This window comes from Pundamilia nyererei, unplaced genomic scaffold (assembly GCF_000239375.1).
Source record: "Pundamilia nyererei isolate P.nyererei 1_Seehausen unplaced genomic scaffold, PunNye1.0 scaffold00176, whole genome shotgun sequence".
Lineage (NCBI taxonomy): Eukaryota > Metazoa > Chordata > Actinopteri > Cichliformes > Cichlidae > Pundamilia > Pundamilia nyererei.
Window position 1 is genome coordinate 782,160 of NW_005187577.1, and position 20,515 is coordinate 802,674.

The following is a 20,515-nucleotide window of genomic DNA, read 5'->3' on the forward strand; positions in this document are numbered from 1 at the left end:
CAATTACGCTCAGCCATTGTTGTGAGCGCGCACGCCAAGGGGCTGCGAGACATTTATACAGCCGTATTTCGCACATGACTATGAAAGGCGGAAGAGGAAGTAGTTCCTTTGAATGTAGAAAATCCGAATGTTATAGTTTCTTTCCACTGTGTTCCTGTCAATGATAAACTACAATTTACCCTAAATTACAAAAATATCGATATTTTAATGTGAGAATCGATTCTAGAACATAAATAATTGGTATCGGAGGAATCGATATTTCAGGATCGATCCGCACATCACTACTTCCAACATAAATGAAGACAGAAAACTAAACAGCAGTGAGGTTTGTAGGGTTACTGAAGTTGGGCTAGCTGGTATATAAGGATGTGCTACCATGTAGCACATCCAGTGAAGCTGGAGGATGAACGCTAACTTTTTCCCACTGTGAGGGTTCCCGATGGTTAGGGACAAATTCAATCACATGTCAGGCAGCTGTAAACGGACCAAACTTCAGTCAGGAGAACAACTGAGATAATCCATCTACAATACGAGGTTAGTTATTAATATACTGCAACAACATGGGAATAGAGAAGCTGGAGAGAATCCAACATTAATGAATCAATGGTACGGAAGTGGAGGAAGCAAGAAGAATGAGTTGAGTAAAGTTTGACTTATCTGACTGTTTTGTTTCGCTTAATGTGCCTTATGTATGAAAACTGACCCGTTCATCGACAGTGCGCCTTATAATGCTGTGAGCCTTATGGTCTGAAAAATATGGAATGTAATTATTTCAAAGGGCTCATTCTTTGCTTAATCTACAGCAATACATCATGTTCTAAATCTTGACTTTCAGAACATGTATACTGTAATAGTATATTATTAACAAAAAAATCACTTTGCCACTGTTATTATTCAAAGGCTTGAGCACTGTGGGACATGCCTAACTGTCAATATCTACAGTGAGTTAAAAATATTATTTAAAAATGAGGGTGTGTATTTGCAAAACGGCTGTTTGATCATTGCACATTTGGTCACTCACATAATTACTGATTTCTAATGTGAAATTGATGGCTGCATCTGTTCTACTCGCCAAAGTGGAGCTTATTACTATTACAGCAATAAGATCGCAGTAATGTAAAGGATGTATGCGTATAGGTGAAATACTTTCTAGTGTTCGAGATAAAAGGATACAGATCATGTTTTTAGATTTAACTAGGCAAACACTGCTTGCCTTGCTTGTCTTGGTGGAATGCCATTATTGAATAAACACATTAGATTCAAGATCTTTTTATTTGTCACATACATAGTTATACAAGTATAACACGCAGTGAAATGTGACCTGATACGCTCCTCGACTATGCAAAATAGTGAGAGAAAAACATTATATATAGTAAGTAAGCACATATATACAAAGAGGACATTATGTGCAATAAGTGAGTGAATTATATACATTACTGTATATACTGAAGAAGCTTCAGTACTGAAAACGTCTTCAAGTAACTTAAAGAAGTCCAGACGCTTTTCTTTGCAAGCTCCTTTGACTATATACATTAAGTTAAATAGAATAAAACAATCTGGAAATTTACAGGTCAAAATTTGGGAATGAATATTGTGTGAGTGGGGTGTTAAAGTGACATTTGCTGCTATGAAGTGAGAAGGATCAGGCATGATATGGGAATATGTGAGTCCTGTCTCCGTTCATTATTAACATTTGAATATTCTGAGAGTAGCTTCTTAGTTATGATGACTCTAATCCCAACCCAAGCCCTAACACGAAAACTATTCAAAAAGGGTTTTTGTTTATATTAAATGGTTCTCTCAAGTCCTGGCAACCAGGAAACAAAGAAGATGGCACACATGAAAAACTTCCCATTATTTCCCAAAGCTCAATTTTGACCTTAGACCTCACAGGGGATAATGTTAGCATATGTTACATTGAAGCCACATGCTAAACAAGCCGTTTTTCAGATATTACAAGAAAATGAAAATCTGTTACATGTATTTTGGCCTTGGAAATCTTCTGTCATAAGGTTTCCAATTCAGAATGCCAATATAGGTAGAAATTCCATGTAAAGGGTTTAAATCTAACATTAACCCTATACCCCTGACCCTAAACAGATCTCAGATCTCATTTCAACCAAAAATTCATAGCAGATATCTGCTCTGAAAACCAGGGTAAATTTTTTTCTTCTTCTCTCCCTCAAGTATGAATAAAACTGTGTTTCAGTAAGAGCATGGATCAATAACCAGAATTAGACTTGGAATAATAACATTTAAATTATCCGAGATTTTCCCCCAGAAAGTCTTTTGAGGCAGACGAGGTGTGTTGTATTAATGTAGGTCAGTACTCTGCAAAGTGTTCACTGGCCGTGGTTTTATTTTTGCTCTGGTGCACAGCAGAATGAATTTCATCTCTTTTGTTCATTTCCTGTCCCCAGGTAAATATGCCCGAGCTGGCCTTGCTGCGTTTTGTGGTATTAGACGATGACTACATCGGAGATGATTTCATCGGCCAGTACAGCGTGGCCTTCGAGTGCCTTCAGCCTGGCTACCGTAATGTGCCCCTGCTGGGCCTGGCAGGAGACCCCTTACCTCACACCAGCCTGTTTGTCCACGTGGCAATCACCAACCGACGAGGAGGCGGGAAGGCCCAGCGGCGAGGTCTTTCGGTGCGGAGGGTGGGGAGACGGGGGAGAGAGTACGTCACAGTGAGGCACACTGGTATCAAGGTAGTGGATGAGACTTTTAAGTCAGCCAGTGGCCCTCTCAAAGAAGCGACGGACCTGCGGGAGGATGCTCAGGTGAGACTGGATGTGGACTGACTTTTGATAATATGTGCGACAGGCTTGTGACAGACCCAAGGTTCATTTACATTTCATAAATGAAAAATAAGCAAATATAAATATTTATTTATGAATATATAAATATATAATGTAAATAATATAAATATTTATTTTTATATAAATATATATAAATGACATCCAAACTTTGGTAAAATTATGTTCACTGCCTTAGAGGTGAAATAGGCTTGTGAACTGACCCAATGTTGATAGGATGCTTAAAAAGGGTGAATGGTGTAGGATTTTATGAATGTTCTGAAATTAGTAAATAGTAAAACTTTATTTATTTAGCGCCTTTCAAGCTATTGATCACAAAGTGCTGTGCAAAGGAAAACAAAAACATTAGACATCAGTACATCAAATCAGTCAGTTGTAAAAAGGTGTGTTTTTAATTGATTTTTAAAAAGCTCAAGAGGTTTGTGATGTCTGCAGACACAAACTAAAGAGGAAAGAGTTCCAGAGTCCTAGTGCTACTACTGAGAGGGCTCAGTCACCTTTAGTCACCTTTGGTTTTCAGCTTCGTACATGGCACAAATAGCAGGCTTTGGTCACCTTAGGGACCTGCTAGGAACATACAGATGTAAAAGTTCTTTGATGTAAGCTGGTGCTTGACCATTCAGAGTCCTGTAAGTGAGAACCAAGATCTTGAAATGTATTCTGGATTGAATGCCAACAGAGTCGGGCGAGTAGCGGTGTGAGGTGAGAAAACGTTGGTGTTTTGGCAGCAGCGTTTGTAAAGTCTGCAGATGGTCCAGTGATGCTTTGTTTAGGCAGCTGAATAATGAGTTACAGTAATCCAGTCTTGAAAAACAAAAGCATGAATAACAGTTTCCAATTCTGTTTTTGAGATAATACTATTTAGCTTAGCAATACTTTTTAAGTGATAAAAACATGAACAAACCAGAGTCTGAATGTGACCATCTAAAGTAAAACCAGAGTCATAATTTACCCCAAGGTTCCCGATAAAAGGCTTGGCATAAGAGGCTAATAGATCAAGAGTTTCCATTATTAGAGTTGTATGCTTTTCTGGAGCAAAAACTAGAATTTCATTTTTTTTCCTCATTAAGTTGGAGAAAATTTTTATCCTTGTGTAAGAGATGCAGTTTCGATACCTTGTGCGGCTTAAAAGGATGTATAACTGAATATCATCTGCGTAGCAGTGATATGAGATATCTTTAAAAGTGCTCAAAGTGTGCTAAAAACAGAAATAATAAGGGCCCCAAAACCGAACCCTGAGGTACACCAAAATGAAGATGGCTTAAAGAAGACCTATAATTTGAAGTAGCTACACAAAAAGAATGATCAGAAAGATATGAAGTAAACCACTGTAAGGCAGATCCCATTATACTGGCCCAATACCTCAACCTGTCAAGCAAGATCTGGGGATCAACTGTATCAAAGACTGAGGTTAGGTCCAACATAAGGAGGACAGGACAGTTTCCTGTGTCACTTTGCACCAAAACACCATTAAAGATAAGAGAAGAGCTATCTCTGTTAATGTTCTTTAAAACAGCAGTTAGCTGCTTAGCAACATTTTTCTCAATAATAATTGGTCTATAGCTGCCCAAGAGAGAAGGGTCTAGTGTGGCTTTTTTAGGATAGGGTGACTAACCGCATTCTTAAAGTAAATCGGGACTTGACTCGAGGCCAGAGAGGAATTAACAATATGAGGGCTGATGGAGCGAAAAACATCTTTAAACAGGGAAGCAGGTAAAATGTCTAAACAACAACAGACTTTCACAGAGCCAACTGGGTTGGTTCAGGAAGAGAAACAAGTATAAAATGATCTAAATTTACAAGCTGTGCTGGGGCAGAAATGGACAGCTGACAGAGAAAGGTTATTTCTAATATGAGTGATTTTTTTTTAAATTTTCACAGTCGATGTCAGATGACATGGGAACAGCAGGTGAAGCAGGGGTAACAATGTTATTAATAGTGCTAAACAGAACCTTAGGATTGCCTGTGCTTTTAGAACAAGCAGCCCTCGTTTCTCTAACAGAATTATTAAAAGACACCAAAATATCTTTGACATAAATTAAATGAACTTGCAAACGACTTTTCCTCCACAAGTGTTCAGGTTTCCGGCAAGAACGCTTTAAAGAGTGGATAAGGCCATTAATCCACGGTGAGGATTTTAAAACAGATGCTGATCTCTTTGTAAAAAGGACAGACACTGTCTAAAATAGAAAGGCAATAGTGGTTAGTCAAGACATTTACATCACTAACAGGAGATAACAGTAAATTAAAAGCAACACAGTAATGATTAGAAATAACAACAGGGGCAGATAAGATCCATGTTAAAGCCCAAGGTTAAAACAAGAGGGTGTCCTTTTGTGTAAAAGAGGCCAGATACATGCTGGGTAAAATGAAAAGAGTTCATAAGGTTGATGAAACTCCTTGCAGAAAGAGTCGTCATCGATATGAATATTAAAATCACCAGAAATAACCAGTCTGGACAGATTCAGGGTGAAAGACAAAAAGTAATTTGAAAATACTTTGATTGGACCGCGTCGTTGGTACACTATAGCGCATGAAATAAAATTCTCGAACTTTAAAGAGCAGCAGCTCAAACGAAGAGAAGTGACTGACTTTGGATGAATGGCTGGGAAACACCGCAGCAAGGCCTTCTCCTCAGCCCGACGTCCGTGGCTGGCTGATTAAAGAATAACCCTCCGGGCACAGCTCAATGAGGGATGCATAATCTGAGTCGTGCTGCCAGGTTTCAGTGAGCAGTAAGAAGTCCAGGTTTTTGGAGCTCAGCTCTCAGGTAGAATTAGACTTGTCTGTAGAGTGAATAAGAGAGTGGGGGAGGAGGAGGACGAGGCAGCGACAAAGGAGTCAGTGAGAAGAGTGGAGGAGGATTATAAATACCAGCGAAAATAGAACCTGGTCGCTCAGCTCCCACCATCTTATCACTGAACACCAACATGTATGGGTGGGCAATGTGAAAAGAATCCTTTTTTGCACTGGATCTGTTTTTAGAGAGGTATATTGTGATGTTAATATATATCTTATACCCATATATGTGTTGAAACTAGGACTTTCTTGTTCCTGGAGGTAGCGGCTCTGTGCATAAAAACAGTTGTTTAGGTACTCCAATACAATCCAATGCCTCTATACCATTTACCAAAACTGGTTTGACCCAATGATAGGCTAAATCCCAGAAGGCATGACGTGACCGTATGTGAACGATAATCCAGAATCAGCCCAGTTACACTGGCCAAAGCCCAGGTGCTGAAAACGAACGAGGCGTATGTAGTGTCCAAACTGATACTCACACACATAATACACAGTCCCTCTGAACACTGTTAGTGAGCCACAGTGAAGTGTGGCCACACCAGGCCTTAATCAATTCACCTGACTACGTGATTCAGATGACCTGGAATAGCAACTTTAAAGTATAGCAGAAGGCAGGGGACAGAAATACTTGTGCTTTTCTTCTTTCATTCACTAAAAAGTTTTGATATGAAATACTTGCTAAATATAATTTTACAATGTAAAATAGAAAGAAATTAACTGGGAATGTTTAAAAGCACAAAGCAGGATAACACAGATAAGTCAGTATATAGGCATTACTGTATAAGATAAGATACAGCCAGGAGTTCGTGGAGACCACCCATGCAGTTAAAAGAGTCAGTATTGGACTTAAAAGACCTAAACGATGTAACTTCTTGGTCTGAAGCCAAACAAAAAGACTTCCAATTGTGTAGAAGTTTAAGGACGAACAGCCCTCGCCTACTTTGCTGTGTGACCTACAGTATAAACTTAGCAGGTGATGTTATAGTCTTAATCACTAGTTACAGCAATTCAGTTCAATTTTATTTACATTGCATCAAATCACAACAATAGCTGCCTCAGTGAGCTTTATAGTGTAAGGGAAAGACCCTACAATAATACAGAAATTAGACAACCCCCTGTGAGCATGGAAATGGCGACAGTGGGAACGAAAAAATCCCTTTGAACTCGAAGAAACCTCTGTCAGAATCAGGCTCAGGGAGGGGCAGCCATCAGCCACGACCGGTTTGGGGTGAGCTGTGGAAGACGAGACAAAAGATACACTGTGGAAGACAGCCAGAGATTAGTAACAACTAATGATTAAAAGCAGAGTTAAAAAACACTCAGTGCATCATTGAAAGCCTCCAGTTGCCAAAGACTTAGAGAGATTTAAAACTAGAGAGCATGTCTGTTTCCTGAATCCAAACTGAAGGCTGGTTTCACACAAGAGGAGTCTGAAAGCTGAAGGCTCTGCCTCCCATTCCACTTTTAAATATCATAGGAACCACAAGTAAACCAGCAGGCTGATAATGAAGTGCCCTGTTGGGGTGATATGATACTATGAGCTTCTTAAGATGGGACCCAGTCTATGATATGTTTATTGGCTTAGACCTGGTTTCAAAATACCAAGATGGAAATGGCAAAACCACTTTACTAACCAGTTGGTGACTTCATGGCAGCTGTATCCTTTATACACAGTCTGTTTGTAACTGCTGTTAAGTTCACAATATCAATTTAAAATCTTCTCAAATGTCAGAGTCCCAACGTGTTTCTGTTGGTTCAAACTATCCTCTAATATCTTCAGCTTCCTAATAGAACAACCACAGTTTTTAAAAAATGTCCAGGAGGACAATCAGCCACATTAATGATGGAGGAATCAGAGTGCCCACGATAAATGCAGCTATTATGAACACACACATGATTTTCCTGCTATGATGCGACAGAAATGTCTGCTTGTGTGTAATGTTTGGGTGACTGCACGGTTTCATCCATGTAGTGTAGGTCTGTGAATTTAAAAACTGGAATGAATCTCTGGTTGAATAATGTCAATCCTTTTCAGTAGAAAGCAGAGAGCAAATTTCCTGCCATCTCATTGATCATCCAATCCCACCCAGTCAGTCTGTCAGACACACTCCCACACAAACCCACGCACACACACCGAGTGCTACGCAGAAACACTTTTTACTCACTCAGAAACTGCTTTTAATCCTCCTGCTTCAGTCTCATTGTACACCCTGCTTCTCTCTGTCTCTCTGCCATGAGTCCAGCTGTGGGCTCATCTGCCACAGATATTATTCATCAGGCTTCTCTGTGTCTGTCACATTCACAGACACAGATGCACTTACACACAGGTAGAGCATGATAATTGCTAGTCCAGTTGGGGATGTGGCAAGTGGCAAATGGCATTCAGTGCAACAGCAGAGGCTTTATATTCCAGTGCTCATACATGCAGAAATAAACCTTTTACCTTTGTTATGAAGTGACCCTGAATGGCAGTTCAGCAAACGAGTCCTTTAATCTGTCACACTCAAATCTGTGAACCATCCCGATCTTGCATCCCCCCATCCAACACACACTCTAATTGCTTTGATTTCCTGTTTATGCCATATTGTCTCCTTTTTTTGCTAAATGCGCTTAAGCTTAGGCTGATTTCACTGGATTAAAGGCAGCAGTGAGTGCCATATTGATTTAATTCACAAGGGAGACAGCAGATGACAGGGGAACGGAGGGGAAGTGAGCGGGCCGTGTCATGATTTTTGGCTTTTCCCAGCTTAATCTTACAGCCGGAACTGTACATCAGATCTAACACTATTTTCCCTCTCTTCTCTGTCTGTTTACCTTCACACCATTTCCAGAGCACCACAGCCAGTTTCAAAGAGCAGTGTGGGCTCCCCACTGTGGCCAAACTGAAGCAGTGCATCCAGACCTTGGGCACGAGGCTACAGAGTCCTGAGGGCACTATGGGGGCCACCATGGTTCTGAAGGATGGCTATCCATGTCTGGAGCCCCTGGTCGGCCTCTCGGAACCAACTCGCAAACTGCTCGCTGCTTATGAAACGGTCAGTAAGACACATTTATTGAGCTAACTGCTTCCTTAAAAAAGAAAGTTGCATTAATTCCTGTCTTGTGCAAACATGAAGAAAAATTTCTGACGAACTGCACAGACAAATATCGCTGTGAACTGCATCGTAGTTGCTCTAGGAAAATGATTGTAACTGGCCAATCCTGTTTATGATGCAACACTTTTTAGACCATCAGCTTGCACTCGTCATAGTGGTGTAACCTACGTTTTTGCTGCAAGCTGGAGGTCATGAGTCAAAAAGTATTTGCCCTTTTTCCTGATTTCTTAGATTTTTGCATATTTGTCACACTTTGTCCAACCATGAACCATTCTGCTCTCTGCTAGAAAATCTGCAAGGATAATTCCCAGTCATTTCATGCCCTGACGCTCATGCATGTTTATGTTATGCAGCAGGAGAAAGGTCTGAAACAAACCAGCAAGTCCACCTCTCGATGGCTCAAAAAACCCCCAAAACAAAACAAGTCCAGACTCACCGTTTATTCTGATCTTAAGGCGCTTAAACAGATGAATTAAGACAATCCTCTGCAAAAGAGTGGGCCAAAATTCCACCACAACTAGTTATTAGGTTTAGGGGACATTACTTTTTCACGTGGTCTTTTAACAAAGGCAATCATTATTTAAAACTTGGATTTTGCATTTTCTTGGATTATCGTGGTCCAATATTAAAATTAGTTTAATGAGCATGGAAGTGTGATAAATATGCCAAAAAATATGAACTCAGTTGGGGGCTTATAGGGCTTTACTCTCTCTTCACTATGACGGACCGGTGCAGCGTCCACATCACTGCAGCCGCAGCACCAATCCATCTCCCTTCTCCCGTCACTCGTGAATAAGATCCTGAGATACTTAAACTCCTCCACTTGGGGCAAGAACTCGTCCCTGACCCGGAGTGGGCACTCCACCCTTTTCCGGCTGAGGACCATGGCCTCAGATTTGGAGGTGCTGATTATCATTTTCACTGCTTCACACTTGGCTGTGAAACGTTGCAGTGCGAGCTGGAGGCCATCACCCGATGAAGCCAACAGAGCCACATCATCTGCAAAAAGCAGAGATGAGCTCCTGAGACCACCCAAGTGAAAGCCTTCTGCCACTTGGCTACGCCTAGAAATTCTGTCCATAAAAATTATGAACAGAATCGGTGACAAAGGGCAGCCCTGGCGGAGCCCATCACCCACCGGGAGTGAGTCTGACTTGTTGCCAGCTATGGTGACCAAGCTCTTTCTACGGTTGTATAAGGATTGAATGGCCCGTAGCAATGGGCCAGACACCCCATACTCTTAGAGCACCCCCCACTGGACACCTTGAGGAACACAGTCGAATGCCTTCTCCAAGTCCACAAAACACATGTAGTCTGGTTGGGCAAACTCCCATGCTCCCTCAAGTATCCTTGAGAGGATCAAGAGCTGGTCCAGTGTTCCGCGACCAGGATGAAAACCACATTGTTCCTCCTGTATCCGAGGTTCGACTAACAGACGGACTCTCCTCTCTAGCACCCTGGAATAGACTTTCCCAGGGAGGCTGAGGAGTGTGATGCCACTGTAGTTGGAACACACCCTCCGGTCCGCCTTCTTAAAGATGGGAACCACCACCCCGGTTTGCCAATCCAGAGGTGCCCCCCTGATATCCACGAAACATTGTAAAGGCTTGTCAACCAGGAAAGCCCTACAACATCCCGAACCTTCAGGATAGTAGGGTCTTCCGTAGGGTCTTGACATGGAAGACCCTACCAGGGGGCAGAAGCCCCCGGACAACATAGCCCCTGGGATCCCTGGGACACACAAACCCCACCACCACGATAAGGTAGCGATTCACGGAGGGGGTTAGACTAATAATCATTAGTAATCTCCAGGTCTGGATCAAACCATAAGCTGGGGACTGAAGTTTAGGTTTGAATAATGCTCCTGGTTAGCTTCCACCTGGTGGTTTCTCAGTCACCAGAACCTAGAATGTCAGTTAAACCACACCCAGTCTCAAACATAACTTTCTTTGAGGTCAAATGTCAACCTAATTTTCAGTAGTTGTTTTTTTTTTTCAAAACAACCATCTGCACCAATCAGAAAGAGTGAATTTAGCCAATGAAATCATAAATATAATGATTATGAGACTTGACATGCTAGGTGTTTGCAGTGCTAATTTTAACTGTGCTTTGTGAGACCTACATATATGTAGTTAGACCATGATATGTATCTTCCTGAGCTCTGTGTCACTTACGAGCTCCTCATTATGCTGCTCTTGCTAATTTTGCTCCTTTGGCTGAAACCTTTAGCATCAGAAACTTTTCCACAGTTTGTGACGTTTTTTTTAGACATCTAACACTGCATCACTGAGTGTGCAGACCTTTGCTTACGTACATTTGCATCGTCTATAGGCATTAATTATACAGCAGCTCTGTGGTGACATGCATGAAACCGTCACCCACGAGCACGCACACACACACACACACCTCCTACTCAATCTCCTCTTGCATTTGATCAGGACGAGGCTCTCCCACCTCTTTTAGTGCTCAGCTATTTACTCCTACACATACCTCAGAACAGTGTGGTTAATTACGTATGTGAGTGCAGCCGATGATGTTTGCGGCAAAACCCAGCAAATGCAGCCCAGCAGGTCAGTGTCATGATGCCATAGTTGGTGTGATCTCCAATCAAACATCACACCTCTTCAGCCTTTCTGAGCACAAACACACAGCGCTCAGTCACCACACAAAAAGCTCCCTCTCTCTTCCTGTATTCAGCCCTTTTTTCCCTTTTTATTTCTTTCAGTGATTTGAGGCAACCTGACTGATTTAAATAAGAAAATATAGTTACAACTCTCGCTATAGTTAGTTTAGCAAATTCTTCATTATTTAGAGATAGCAATGACATCAGTATGTTCCCATGTTGCAGAACTTTGCCGTACTAACCCAAGCTGCTTGGTCTGCAGTGCTGTTTAAGTGGGTGGTACGTGTCATCCACAGGGATACCAGGACCCAGAGTGTTCCAGCAGAACACTGATGTAATTAGAAGAAAATCGAGGATCAGTTACTTGATTTTATATAAGTTTAATGTAAAATGTCATCATTTGTTTCACCCAATGATTTAGGTTAGGTTATTTTAAAACAAAGAAAAACAGTACCTGTTTACATCAAGGAAGATGGAACCTGCTCAAAACCTACTTAAGAGTGATCAGTTCATTACCATAGTCTAATATTTTCAGCTCTGTTGTATTTCATATCTGCACAAGCTGTGATCAGAAAGTTGTACATTGTCTCAGCCCAGGACACACTGACAAAAGAGATTCTTAATATCAAGAGATTAAGTACCCTGTTAAAAAGTTATTTTGCTTGTATTTAAGCTACAGTACATGCCTGTATGTCATTTTGCTCTCAGTTTTGTATCATGTATATAAGTAACTGAGAGATTAGAGTACGTACTGTACGCCTGAGTATCAGTGTAATGGTGAGAGAGTTGACTTGGAAGTGACAGGCAACCAATGTTACATCAGCAGTTACATCAACACACTTTTTTGCTTCATTCAGTGTTTTTTTTAACGTACTGCGTAACACCCTGCACATATAAACGATATACCCCCTAAAGAGTATCCATACTACATTTTGTAAACAAAGAAAGACATTTTGTAAACAAAATCTCTGGGCATAATCTGTACCCGACCAGGTGATTTAGCCATGTATAAAGAGAGCCTATTAACTTATTACCTATCGTTAATTTTATATGCATGTCTTTAGACTGTGGGAGGAATCTGGAGTATGCCCACTCAGAGAGGTGTAGCACGAATATCCAAATTCCACACAGAAAGGCCCAGATGACCGGGGCTTTTAATACTTGATAATAAGTTGCCCATTTAGCTGATCTCTCCATCTCTGGACTTGTTCTACTATATTTAGATTGCTCTCTGGAAGTCCCGTTCTTTTCCGTTACATTTTTAATCTCCTCCAGTGTGTAAAAACAGCTGCACTTTGACTTGATTTTAAACTTAAGGAACAAGAACAAAGTACCAGAAAGGTTCTGGTCATTTACATTGAAAGCTATCCCTCAGAGCCTTCATGACATTACAGTAGAACTGATGCCTGGACATTGTGACTCTGAGGGAAGAACAACCTCGTGAATGTCTCAAATAATATTAGCATGGCCGTGGACACGCTCTTGACTTTATGTGCCACCTTTGGGGGAAAACAGCTGGAGGCACGCCTCTCAACGCCAACGATGATCCTTCACGATGATTTTTGCTCTCTGTCTGGTTCAGAGTGCACAGTGCTATTTTACATCGTTTCCTAATAGTCATAATGGGACTTCCAGGAAACCTTGAGATTCAAAACCTTAATCTGTAGCCCTGAGATTCCCAGGAGAGTATCTGGAAGAAGAAAATGGTCACATTTAAATCAGGTAAAGGTTAGATCTTGTATGGCCCAGACTATGTGATATGTCACATTTTCAAATACACTACACTAAAATATTGGGCCACACCTCTTAATCTTTGAATTCAGGTGTTTTTAGGCCCTTATATCCTTATATCTGCACAAAGTCAAACACTGAGCAATGCAATCTTCCTTTATAAACATTTATGAATAAATGGATTGTTGTAAAGAGTCTGGGATGCTACCATTGCAAAAAGTCCGTTTGTGAAATTTCTTCCGTAAATAGTCCATGATCAGTGGTATTATTGCATCAACTGGAGCATTCTGCTAGTTTGTACAAGTAAGAGCACTCCCAGAGCTACAAAATGACCTTGAGCTGGCCACAGGTATGAGTGTTTGGTCACAGGCAGAACAATGTTTGCCAAACCTGCTATGACAATCAGAAACAGACTTGAAGAGGTTGGCCTGGGGCCCAGGCACTCTTAAGTGAGCGCTGAACTCGACGCCTGGCACCGTGGAGCCCAGTTGGTATTTGCCATAGAATGCAAGAATTGGCAGGTCCACCACTGGGTCCCTGTGTCTTTCACAGACAGCAGGTTCATCCTGAGCACATGTGACAAACGTGGAAGGGTCTGGGGGAGCTTCGAACATTATCCTGCCTGTGATGTCGTTCAGCATGACTGGTTTGGTGGTGCGTCAGTGATGGTCTTGGCAGGCATATCCATGGAGGGATTGCTTAGTTCTCTACACACTAGGCAACAGCACCTTGACTGAGTTTTGATATCCAGATATAATCCTTGGACTCATTGTCAGAACCCGTGCTGACGCATGGGTTCCTCCAACAATGCTCGGCCTCATGTGGTGAGAGTATACAGGCAGTTCCTCCATTGACTGGCCAGCCTGGTGCAGATCTGGGAGGAGACCCCTGGACACCATCTGTTGTCTCGTTTGGAGCATGCCCTGATATTTTCAGGCATGCATACAACCACATGTTGGCCATACAAATGACCATTTTAAGCGAAAATGGTGAAAATAGTGAGATTTTGACAAAATCAACTAGTCTGCTGCATAATTTTTTTCACTTTTCGGGGTGTCTTTGAATTCAGTCCTCTGCAAGTTGATAATTTTCATTTCCATGAAGCGATGTGGCCTAACACATTATTCAGTCCATATGAGTCCAGATATCCAACATACTTTTCCCTCATTTACTTCCAATGTGCTTGCAAAGGGTTCGCTTAAAGACTTCCACAGACTCCTAGAGGTAATGGACGGGAACTAAATTTCAGTCTGGCTTTAGAAAAACCCAAACACATTTGAGAAAAAGTGTTACTTAGAGTTATTCATGACATTTTGTTGAGTGCAGACAGGGTAATCGTACTGCTATACTGTTAAAAAAACATCTTAAAAAAATGGTAATATTCCGGCAGCTGGGGCGCCAAAATACTACCGTAAAATAACATCCATAGCATTACATTTGAATTCAACAGTTCGATCTTTCCAATAACGGACAGATATTTGTGAAATCATGATACATTTCTGAATATATTTTTACAATCTAAATATGCATATGTACAAAAAAATATATTTAAAAAACAAGTAAATTGTGTTTTACTATATTTACAGTGATGTTATGTTATTTTACTTTTGACATGTAAGATCACAGTCTACTTATGTAAATTTAATGATATTCTAGAAAGACAGTACAAAACTGTAAAATATACAGTAAGATACTTTGACATTACTATTTTTTGGAACAGTGTATTTTGCTACATCCGGCAGCATGCAGTCAGTCTTTTATCCCCAACGCTGTTGCACAAACGTCCTTTTACCATTCGGTTGGTACAATCAGTGTCTCATCTTAAATAACTTGTGCCATCCATAAAGTTTAGGACAAAGATAATTTTTTAATGTTTTTTCTCTGTACATCATCACATTGGATTGTAAATCAAACAATCAGTATGTGATAAGTTCAGACTTTGGGCGTTAATTTAAGGGGTTTTACATGCACAGTTTCAAGATTACAGCCAACTTTATCCCCAGTCCCCCAGTTTCAGATGTTCAAAATTAATGAGAGAATCTAACATGAATTTCAATATAAAAAGGTTTTAATACTTGGAGAAAAAGCCGATGTCCACCTGAAGTCAAATATTCTGTTTCCTCCCGTGAAATGCTTCGATGTTGTGAAGTTCTTTTTCTCAACCATGGAAATAATTCTGTCTACAAGCAGCTTCAGACCTTTTGGTGCACCACACTGATGATTTAGCCTAATCTCTCTCTCTGAAAGATTTGTTTTGTCTCTAATGATGGCCTCCTTCACCTGCCCTCACATCTCTTTGGGCATCACCTTTAAAATGACATTAATGTTACTGTGACAATCTTTAAAATACAAATTGAACATTGTGAATCAACTTCAGATATTATGTCCACTTCATTTGGCATGAAATACGAGGCAAAGGGCCTCACATGGCCACATGGCCGCAAAACTACTTGTCAGTCAATTGTCCAATTAATTTGAACCTCTGAAAATGGAAGACGGGACACAGTTTGTAAAACCTCTTGCATTTAAGCTGAAAGTCTGTACTTGAGTCTCAACACAGTGGTGCCTCTGCATATCACTGCAGTAGATGCAGTAGCAATAACATTCATTACTTTTGTCCATATATTGTACTGCCTTCTGCGTTCTTGACATAGTATTTTTCATAAACCTTGAACATATAAAAGGACCAAAAAGTGAACATAGAAATTGTCTTCCTGTTTGTTCAGATGATTGCTGCCCAGAAACAGCTGATCGAGAATGCTGATGCAGTACAGGAGAGGATCGCTCAGGTGCAGAGGGAAGGTAAAGTATGCAGAGATGGATGAAAGGCTGCGTGGCTGGTGTGAGTGTCGTTTTGATCAGGTCTCATGAATAAAAGATCTGCAGCATGGGATATTCCCAAATTCTAACAAATCATCAAATAAGCAAGTCTGACTGAAACATCTAACAGTAGAGCTTAATTAGGGTGACTCCTCAGAGAATGGCTCTGCGAGTAAACAGCTTTGCATGTGGTGGCTGTAGCACTCTCTAAATTGGGTTCCCGTGAGGCACATATTTACAAAAGTATCTCTGTTTGAAATGTTGTTTACAATAAGTCAGCTGTTCTCTGTCACATTTGTACTGGATTTTCTGAACAGCTTATTTTCCAGCGTGTTTTTGCCTTTGGATGATTGACCTTTATGTGTCAGTGCTTTTGCTTTTACGTAAACATGTCAGTCTGGTTTATACGACAACACACACGTAACTGCAACTGGGATAGCTGAGGGAAATCATCCATACGCTTGACAGCTATATTTCACCTGAATTTGATTTGCCGATTCCCAAGCTGCTCTGCCTCAATAATGCTCCTGCTTTCGTGCTTCACAGGAATGGACTTCCACGAGGATCTCTCTCGGCTTGGAGAGAAGGAAGGACTAAAGGGTCGCAAGCTTAACAAAGCTGTGGAGAGTTTCACCTGGAACATTACTGTACTTAAGGTAAAGGAAGGCAGAACATAAATAAATATAAACATTTTGTAGGACGAACTTTGAAAAATGTATCTGTAATTTCAGAAGACAAACAGTGACAATAGCCCGACTCCAGGCTGGACGAGGCCTTTACAGACCGGACGCGTCGAATTCGTGCAGATATTTTGTTTGTTGAAAATATTCCTGGGCTCACTTCCTAATGCAGCCATTGACACCGAGCATGTAATTTCACAGGAAGAATTTTCAGCATTATTTCAGCTTGATTTTTTTTTTAAAACAATGATTTATTGATTTTTTGAAACAACACAAACAGCAACAAATCAGCACAGCCAAATACAAATAAGAAAAAGAGAAGAAAAAACAAATACAGGTACATGAGTTACAGATATACATGTCTGGGCCAAAATATGTACAGCGTTTCACATTTGAAGTCAAGGGAAAGAAAAAAGAAAAGAAAAAAAGGGGAGAGAAAAAAAGGGAATACAGACATTAATTATTGTGTTTAAAAACAAAATGTGATCCCCCTTTATGTAATAGCACAGCAAGGTCACGAGGTAGGTGATCAGGCAAAGGCTGCATATCCTACAGAATGCATTACAATTGCCCTTTATGATGGCACTAAGGCGCTCCATTGTCACACCTTGAACATTTCTCTGTACCATTGTGTAACAGTGGGGGGCAGTCTCTGAATCCATTGAAACAGTACACATCGCCTCACTAAATGTAAAAGTTTACCTAACAAAAGCATCTGTACAGAAGACAGAGAGAGCCCTTCCATAGATAGACCCAGAACGAACAGCCCAGGGTTCAGTGGGATCGTCTGGAGAAGGTCTCTGACACCAAGAGGAAGGTCAGCTAGATCAACAGATAAAAGACTAAGAAGCGAAACAGGGTCACAGCACCAAGTATCTACCGGTGGCTCGCCTTGGTACAGAAAGGAATGTAACCACCCTGAGATTATTTGTGCATGGCAAGCCCAGTAATAATATAAAAGGTTAGGAAGTGCCTGCCCCCCCTCATCTGTAGGCAGTTGTAAAATCTGTATCTTTAGTCTAGATTTCTTCCCATGCCATATAAATTTAGAAAGATATCCCTCAATCTCTGAGAATGTTTTTCTGTTGATCCTGACAGGCAACAATTGTATGGGATATAATATTCTGGGTAAAACATTCATTTTGATTAAACTTATTCTACCCATCCAAGACAGGAGGAGGTCAAACCACCTATTGAGGTCATTCTTGATTGAGCCCACAATTGGTTTAAAGTTCAACTTGTACAACTCTGTTGTGTCTGCAGACAGCCTAATACCTAAATATGTAAAACCAGTGGTTGACCACCTGAAAGGAACATTAGGAGGAGTGTCCCACCTCCCCCCATCACAGAGTGGCAAAGCTTCAGATTTATCATAATTAATTTTATACCCTGAAAAAAGGCCAAATTGATTAATGATATGTGTCAGTGCAGGAATAGATTCTTAGTGGCTTAGTTTCTTAGTTTCTGGCTTAGTGAGAAAGAGCAACACGTCATCTGCGTAAAGGGAAATTCTGTATTCAGTATTCAACAAGGTTACCCCACAGATCTCAGGGTCAGTTCTTACAGCCTCTGCCAGTGGCTCCAATGCAAGTGCAAACAGTACGGGAGAAAGGGGGCATCCCTGACGCGTTCCTCTACCCAGTGGAAAAACATCTGAGACCGAGCCGTTAACCAACACCCTTGCAGCTGGGGCCCCATACAACAGTTTGACCCACTTGACAAATTCAGATCCCAAACCAAATCTTTCCAAAACATCAAATAGATACTCCCACTCCACCCGATCAAATGCTTTCTCAGCATCCAGTGAAATTGCAAGAGCCCTATAATTGGTGTTCTGAGAGAACTGCACAACATTTATGAGTCGGCGTACATTGGAGCGGAAGTATCTACAGTATTCTTGACAAAACCGGTGTGGTCAGGCATTATCAGAACTGGCAGAACCTCCTCCGGTCGTCTAGATACAATTTTGGACAGAATCTTGCAATCTACACCGAGTAAACTTATAGGTCTGTAAGATGTACACAGATCTGCAGGTTTATCCTTCTTTAAGATCAGGGATATATGGGCAAGGTTTAAGGTGGGTGGAAGTGTGCCCCTCTCAAGAGATTCTACATACATTTTTAATAAAGGACCCACCATAAAACTCTGGCCCAAACCCATCAGGGCCTGGAGCTTTTCCACTCTGTAAGGATTTGATTGCATCTAAAATTTCCTGCGCCCTAATAGGACTGCAAAGATCTAATCGACTTTCCTCTGATCGTATAGGGAGATTAACATTATCAAGAAACAATTTCCTAGCGTCTACAGTATTTTGACACTCAGGGGAATATAAGTCCTGATAGAACTCTTTCATTATTTTGCTGATAGGTTTAGCCTCGAATTGTAAAACACCTTTCTTATCTTTTAGAGAGGGTATTGCATAAGAGCCCTTTTTCCCCTGGGCAAGTCGGGCAAGTAAGCGTCCAGGTTTGTTGCCCGATTCAAATAATTTATGCTTTGCATAGAATATTGCAGTTTCCGCTTTCTGAGTTAGTAGTTGGTACAGGGCTGATCTGGCTGCATCCAGTTTTTTAAGCACAGAAACAGACGAGGATTTCTTAAACTCCCTCTCCAAGTTAGTAATGTTGCGTTCAAGTACTAATTGTTTGGCTAAGGTGCGTGCTCTTCTTTTTCGCTGAGGTGAAAGAGATAATAGAGTAGAAGCACTAACCCCCGGTAAGTCATTTGTAGAAAGACAAAGTTCCCACTGATCTCCTAAATATTTTACAAATTCAGGGTCACTAAGGAGAGCTGGGTTTAGCCGCCAGTGTCTAGACAAGGGATCATAATAAGGTGGTAATAACTCCATTGAGACTGATGAGTAGTCTGAGAGAGCGCATGTGTTGATCAAACAACCCCAAGTTCTGTCAAGGACAGATCTAGAAACAAACATGTAATCAATTCTGGAAAAAGAAAAATGGGGGCGTGAGAAAAATGTAAAGTCTTTCACATGTGGATTACAAACTCTCCAGGCATCAAAAAGACCAAGATCTGAGCAGAAGTCCATTGCAGCCTTTGCCATTTTTGAAGGTGGTTGAGATTTTGGTGGATTATAATCAGTTTCAGGACTCAAACCACAGTTAAAATCCCCACCAATTATTACGTGATTCGGACACACAGAGGAGGTTTTTGCCAGAAGGTTTGAATAAAACAATCTATCAAAAGTATTTGGTGCATAAACACTTCCTAATAGAATTTGCTCCCCATATAAAAGCCCAGTAATCAGAATAAATCGTCTGTCCGTATCCCTTACAATAGTATTTAGAGTGAATGGTAGATTTTTATGGATCAATATTGCAACGCCTACTTTTAGAGTTAAAAGAGGAATAGTAAATTTGTCCCACCCAATCATTGAGTTTTAAGTGTTCAGAATCTGTGAGGTGAGTCTCTTGCAGTAATGCAATCTGCACTCTATCTTTTTTGAGTGAGGAATGTATTTTGTGTCTCTTAAAAAAGTGATTAATTCCCTTGACATTGAGAGTTATAATTTTAATGTTACTCATTGTAAAAGTTGTCAGTCATTGGACAAAAATCGCCAACCCGAAGCAAACAAAAGACCAATCATAATAAACTTTTAAACTTTTAACATAACTTTTGACAATTTTTTTTGGATACGAATAAACGGATCTGACCGATCAGACCTCGGCATTTGGCGAAAGTACGCTTGTAGCTCAGAACAAACATTGGTACTAAATAATAATAACATAACATGTACAATGATGTGGAAAAAATAGTGTTTTATTGTATTATTATTATTATTATTATTATTATTTATTTATACTATAATTATACTATTTTAGCTCAGGCACACAGATAGATGCAGCTTCAGCTCCTGGATCAGCTTCTTCTCATGAGGATTGGATGGATGCAGAATATCTGTGCCGTACTTTTCTTGTTTAAAAACAT

The 20,515-nt window shown here is 40.7% G+C and overlaps 1 protein-coding gene across 1 annotated transcript in view; it reads left to right on the forward strand.

The window, feature by feature from the left end:
- Positions 1 to 20,515, forward strand: part of plcl1 (phospholipase C like 1) — a 123,390-nt gene that overhangs the window by 98,510 nt on the left and 4,365 nt on the right. The window contains exons 8-11 of the mRNA XM_005746291.2: positions 2,421 to 2,783; positions 8,453 to 8,656; positions 15,797 to 15,872; positions 16,437 to 16,546. Coding sequence (XP_005746348.1) covers positions 2,421 to 2,783; positions 8,453 to 8,656; positions 15,797 to 15,872; positions 16,437 to 16,546 — 753 coding nt within the window. The remainder of the gene's footprint in view (positions 1 to 2,420; positions 2,784 to 8,452; positions 8,657 to 15,796; positions 15,873 to 16,436; positions 16,547 to 20,515) is intronic.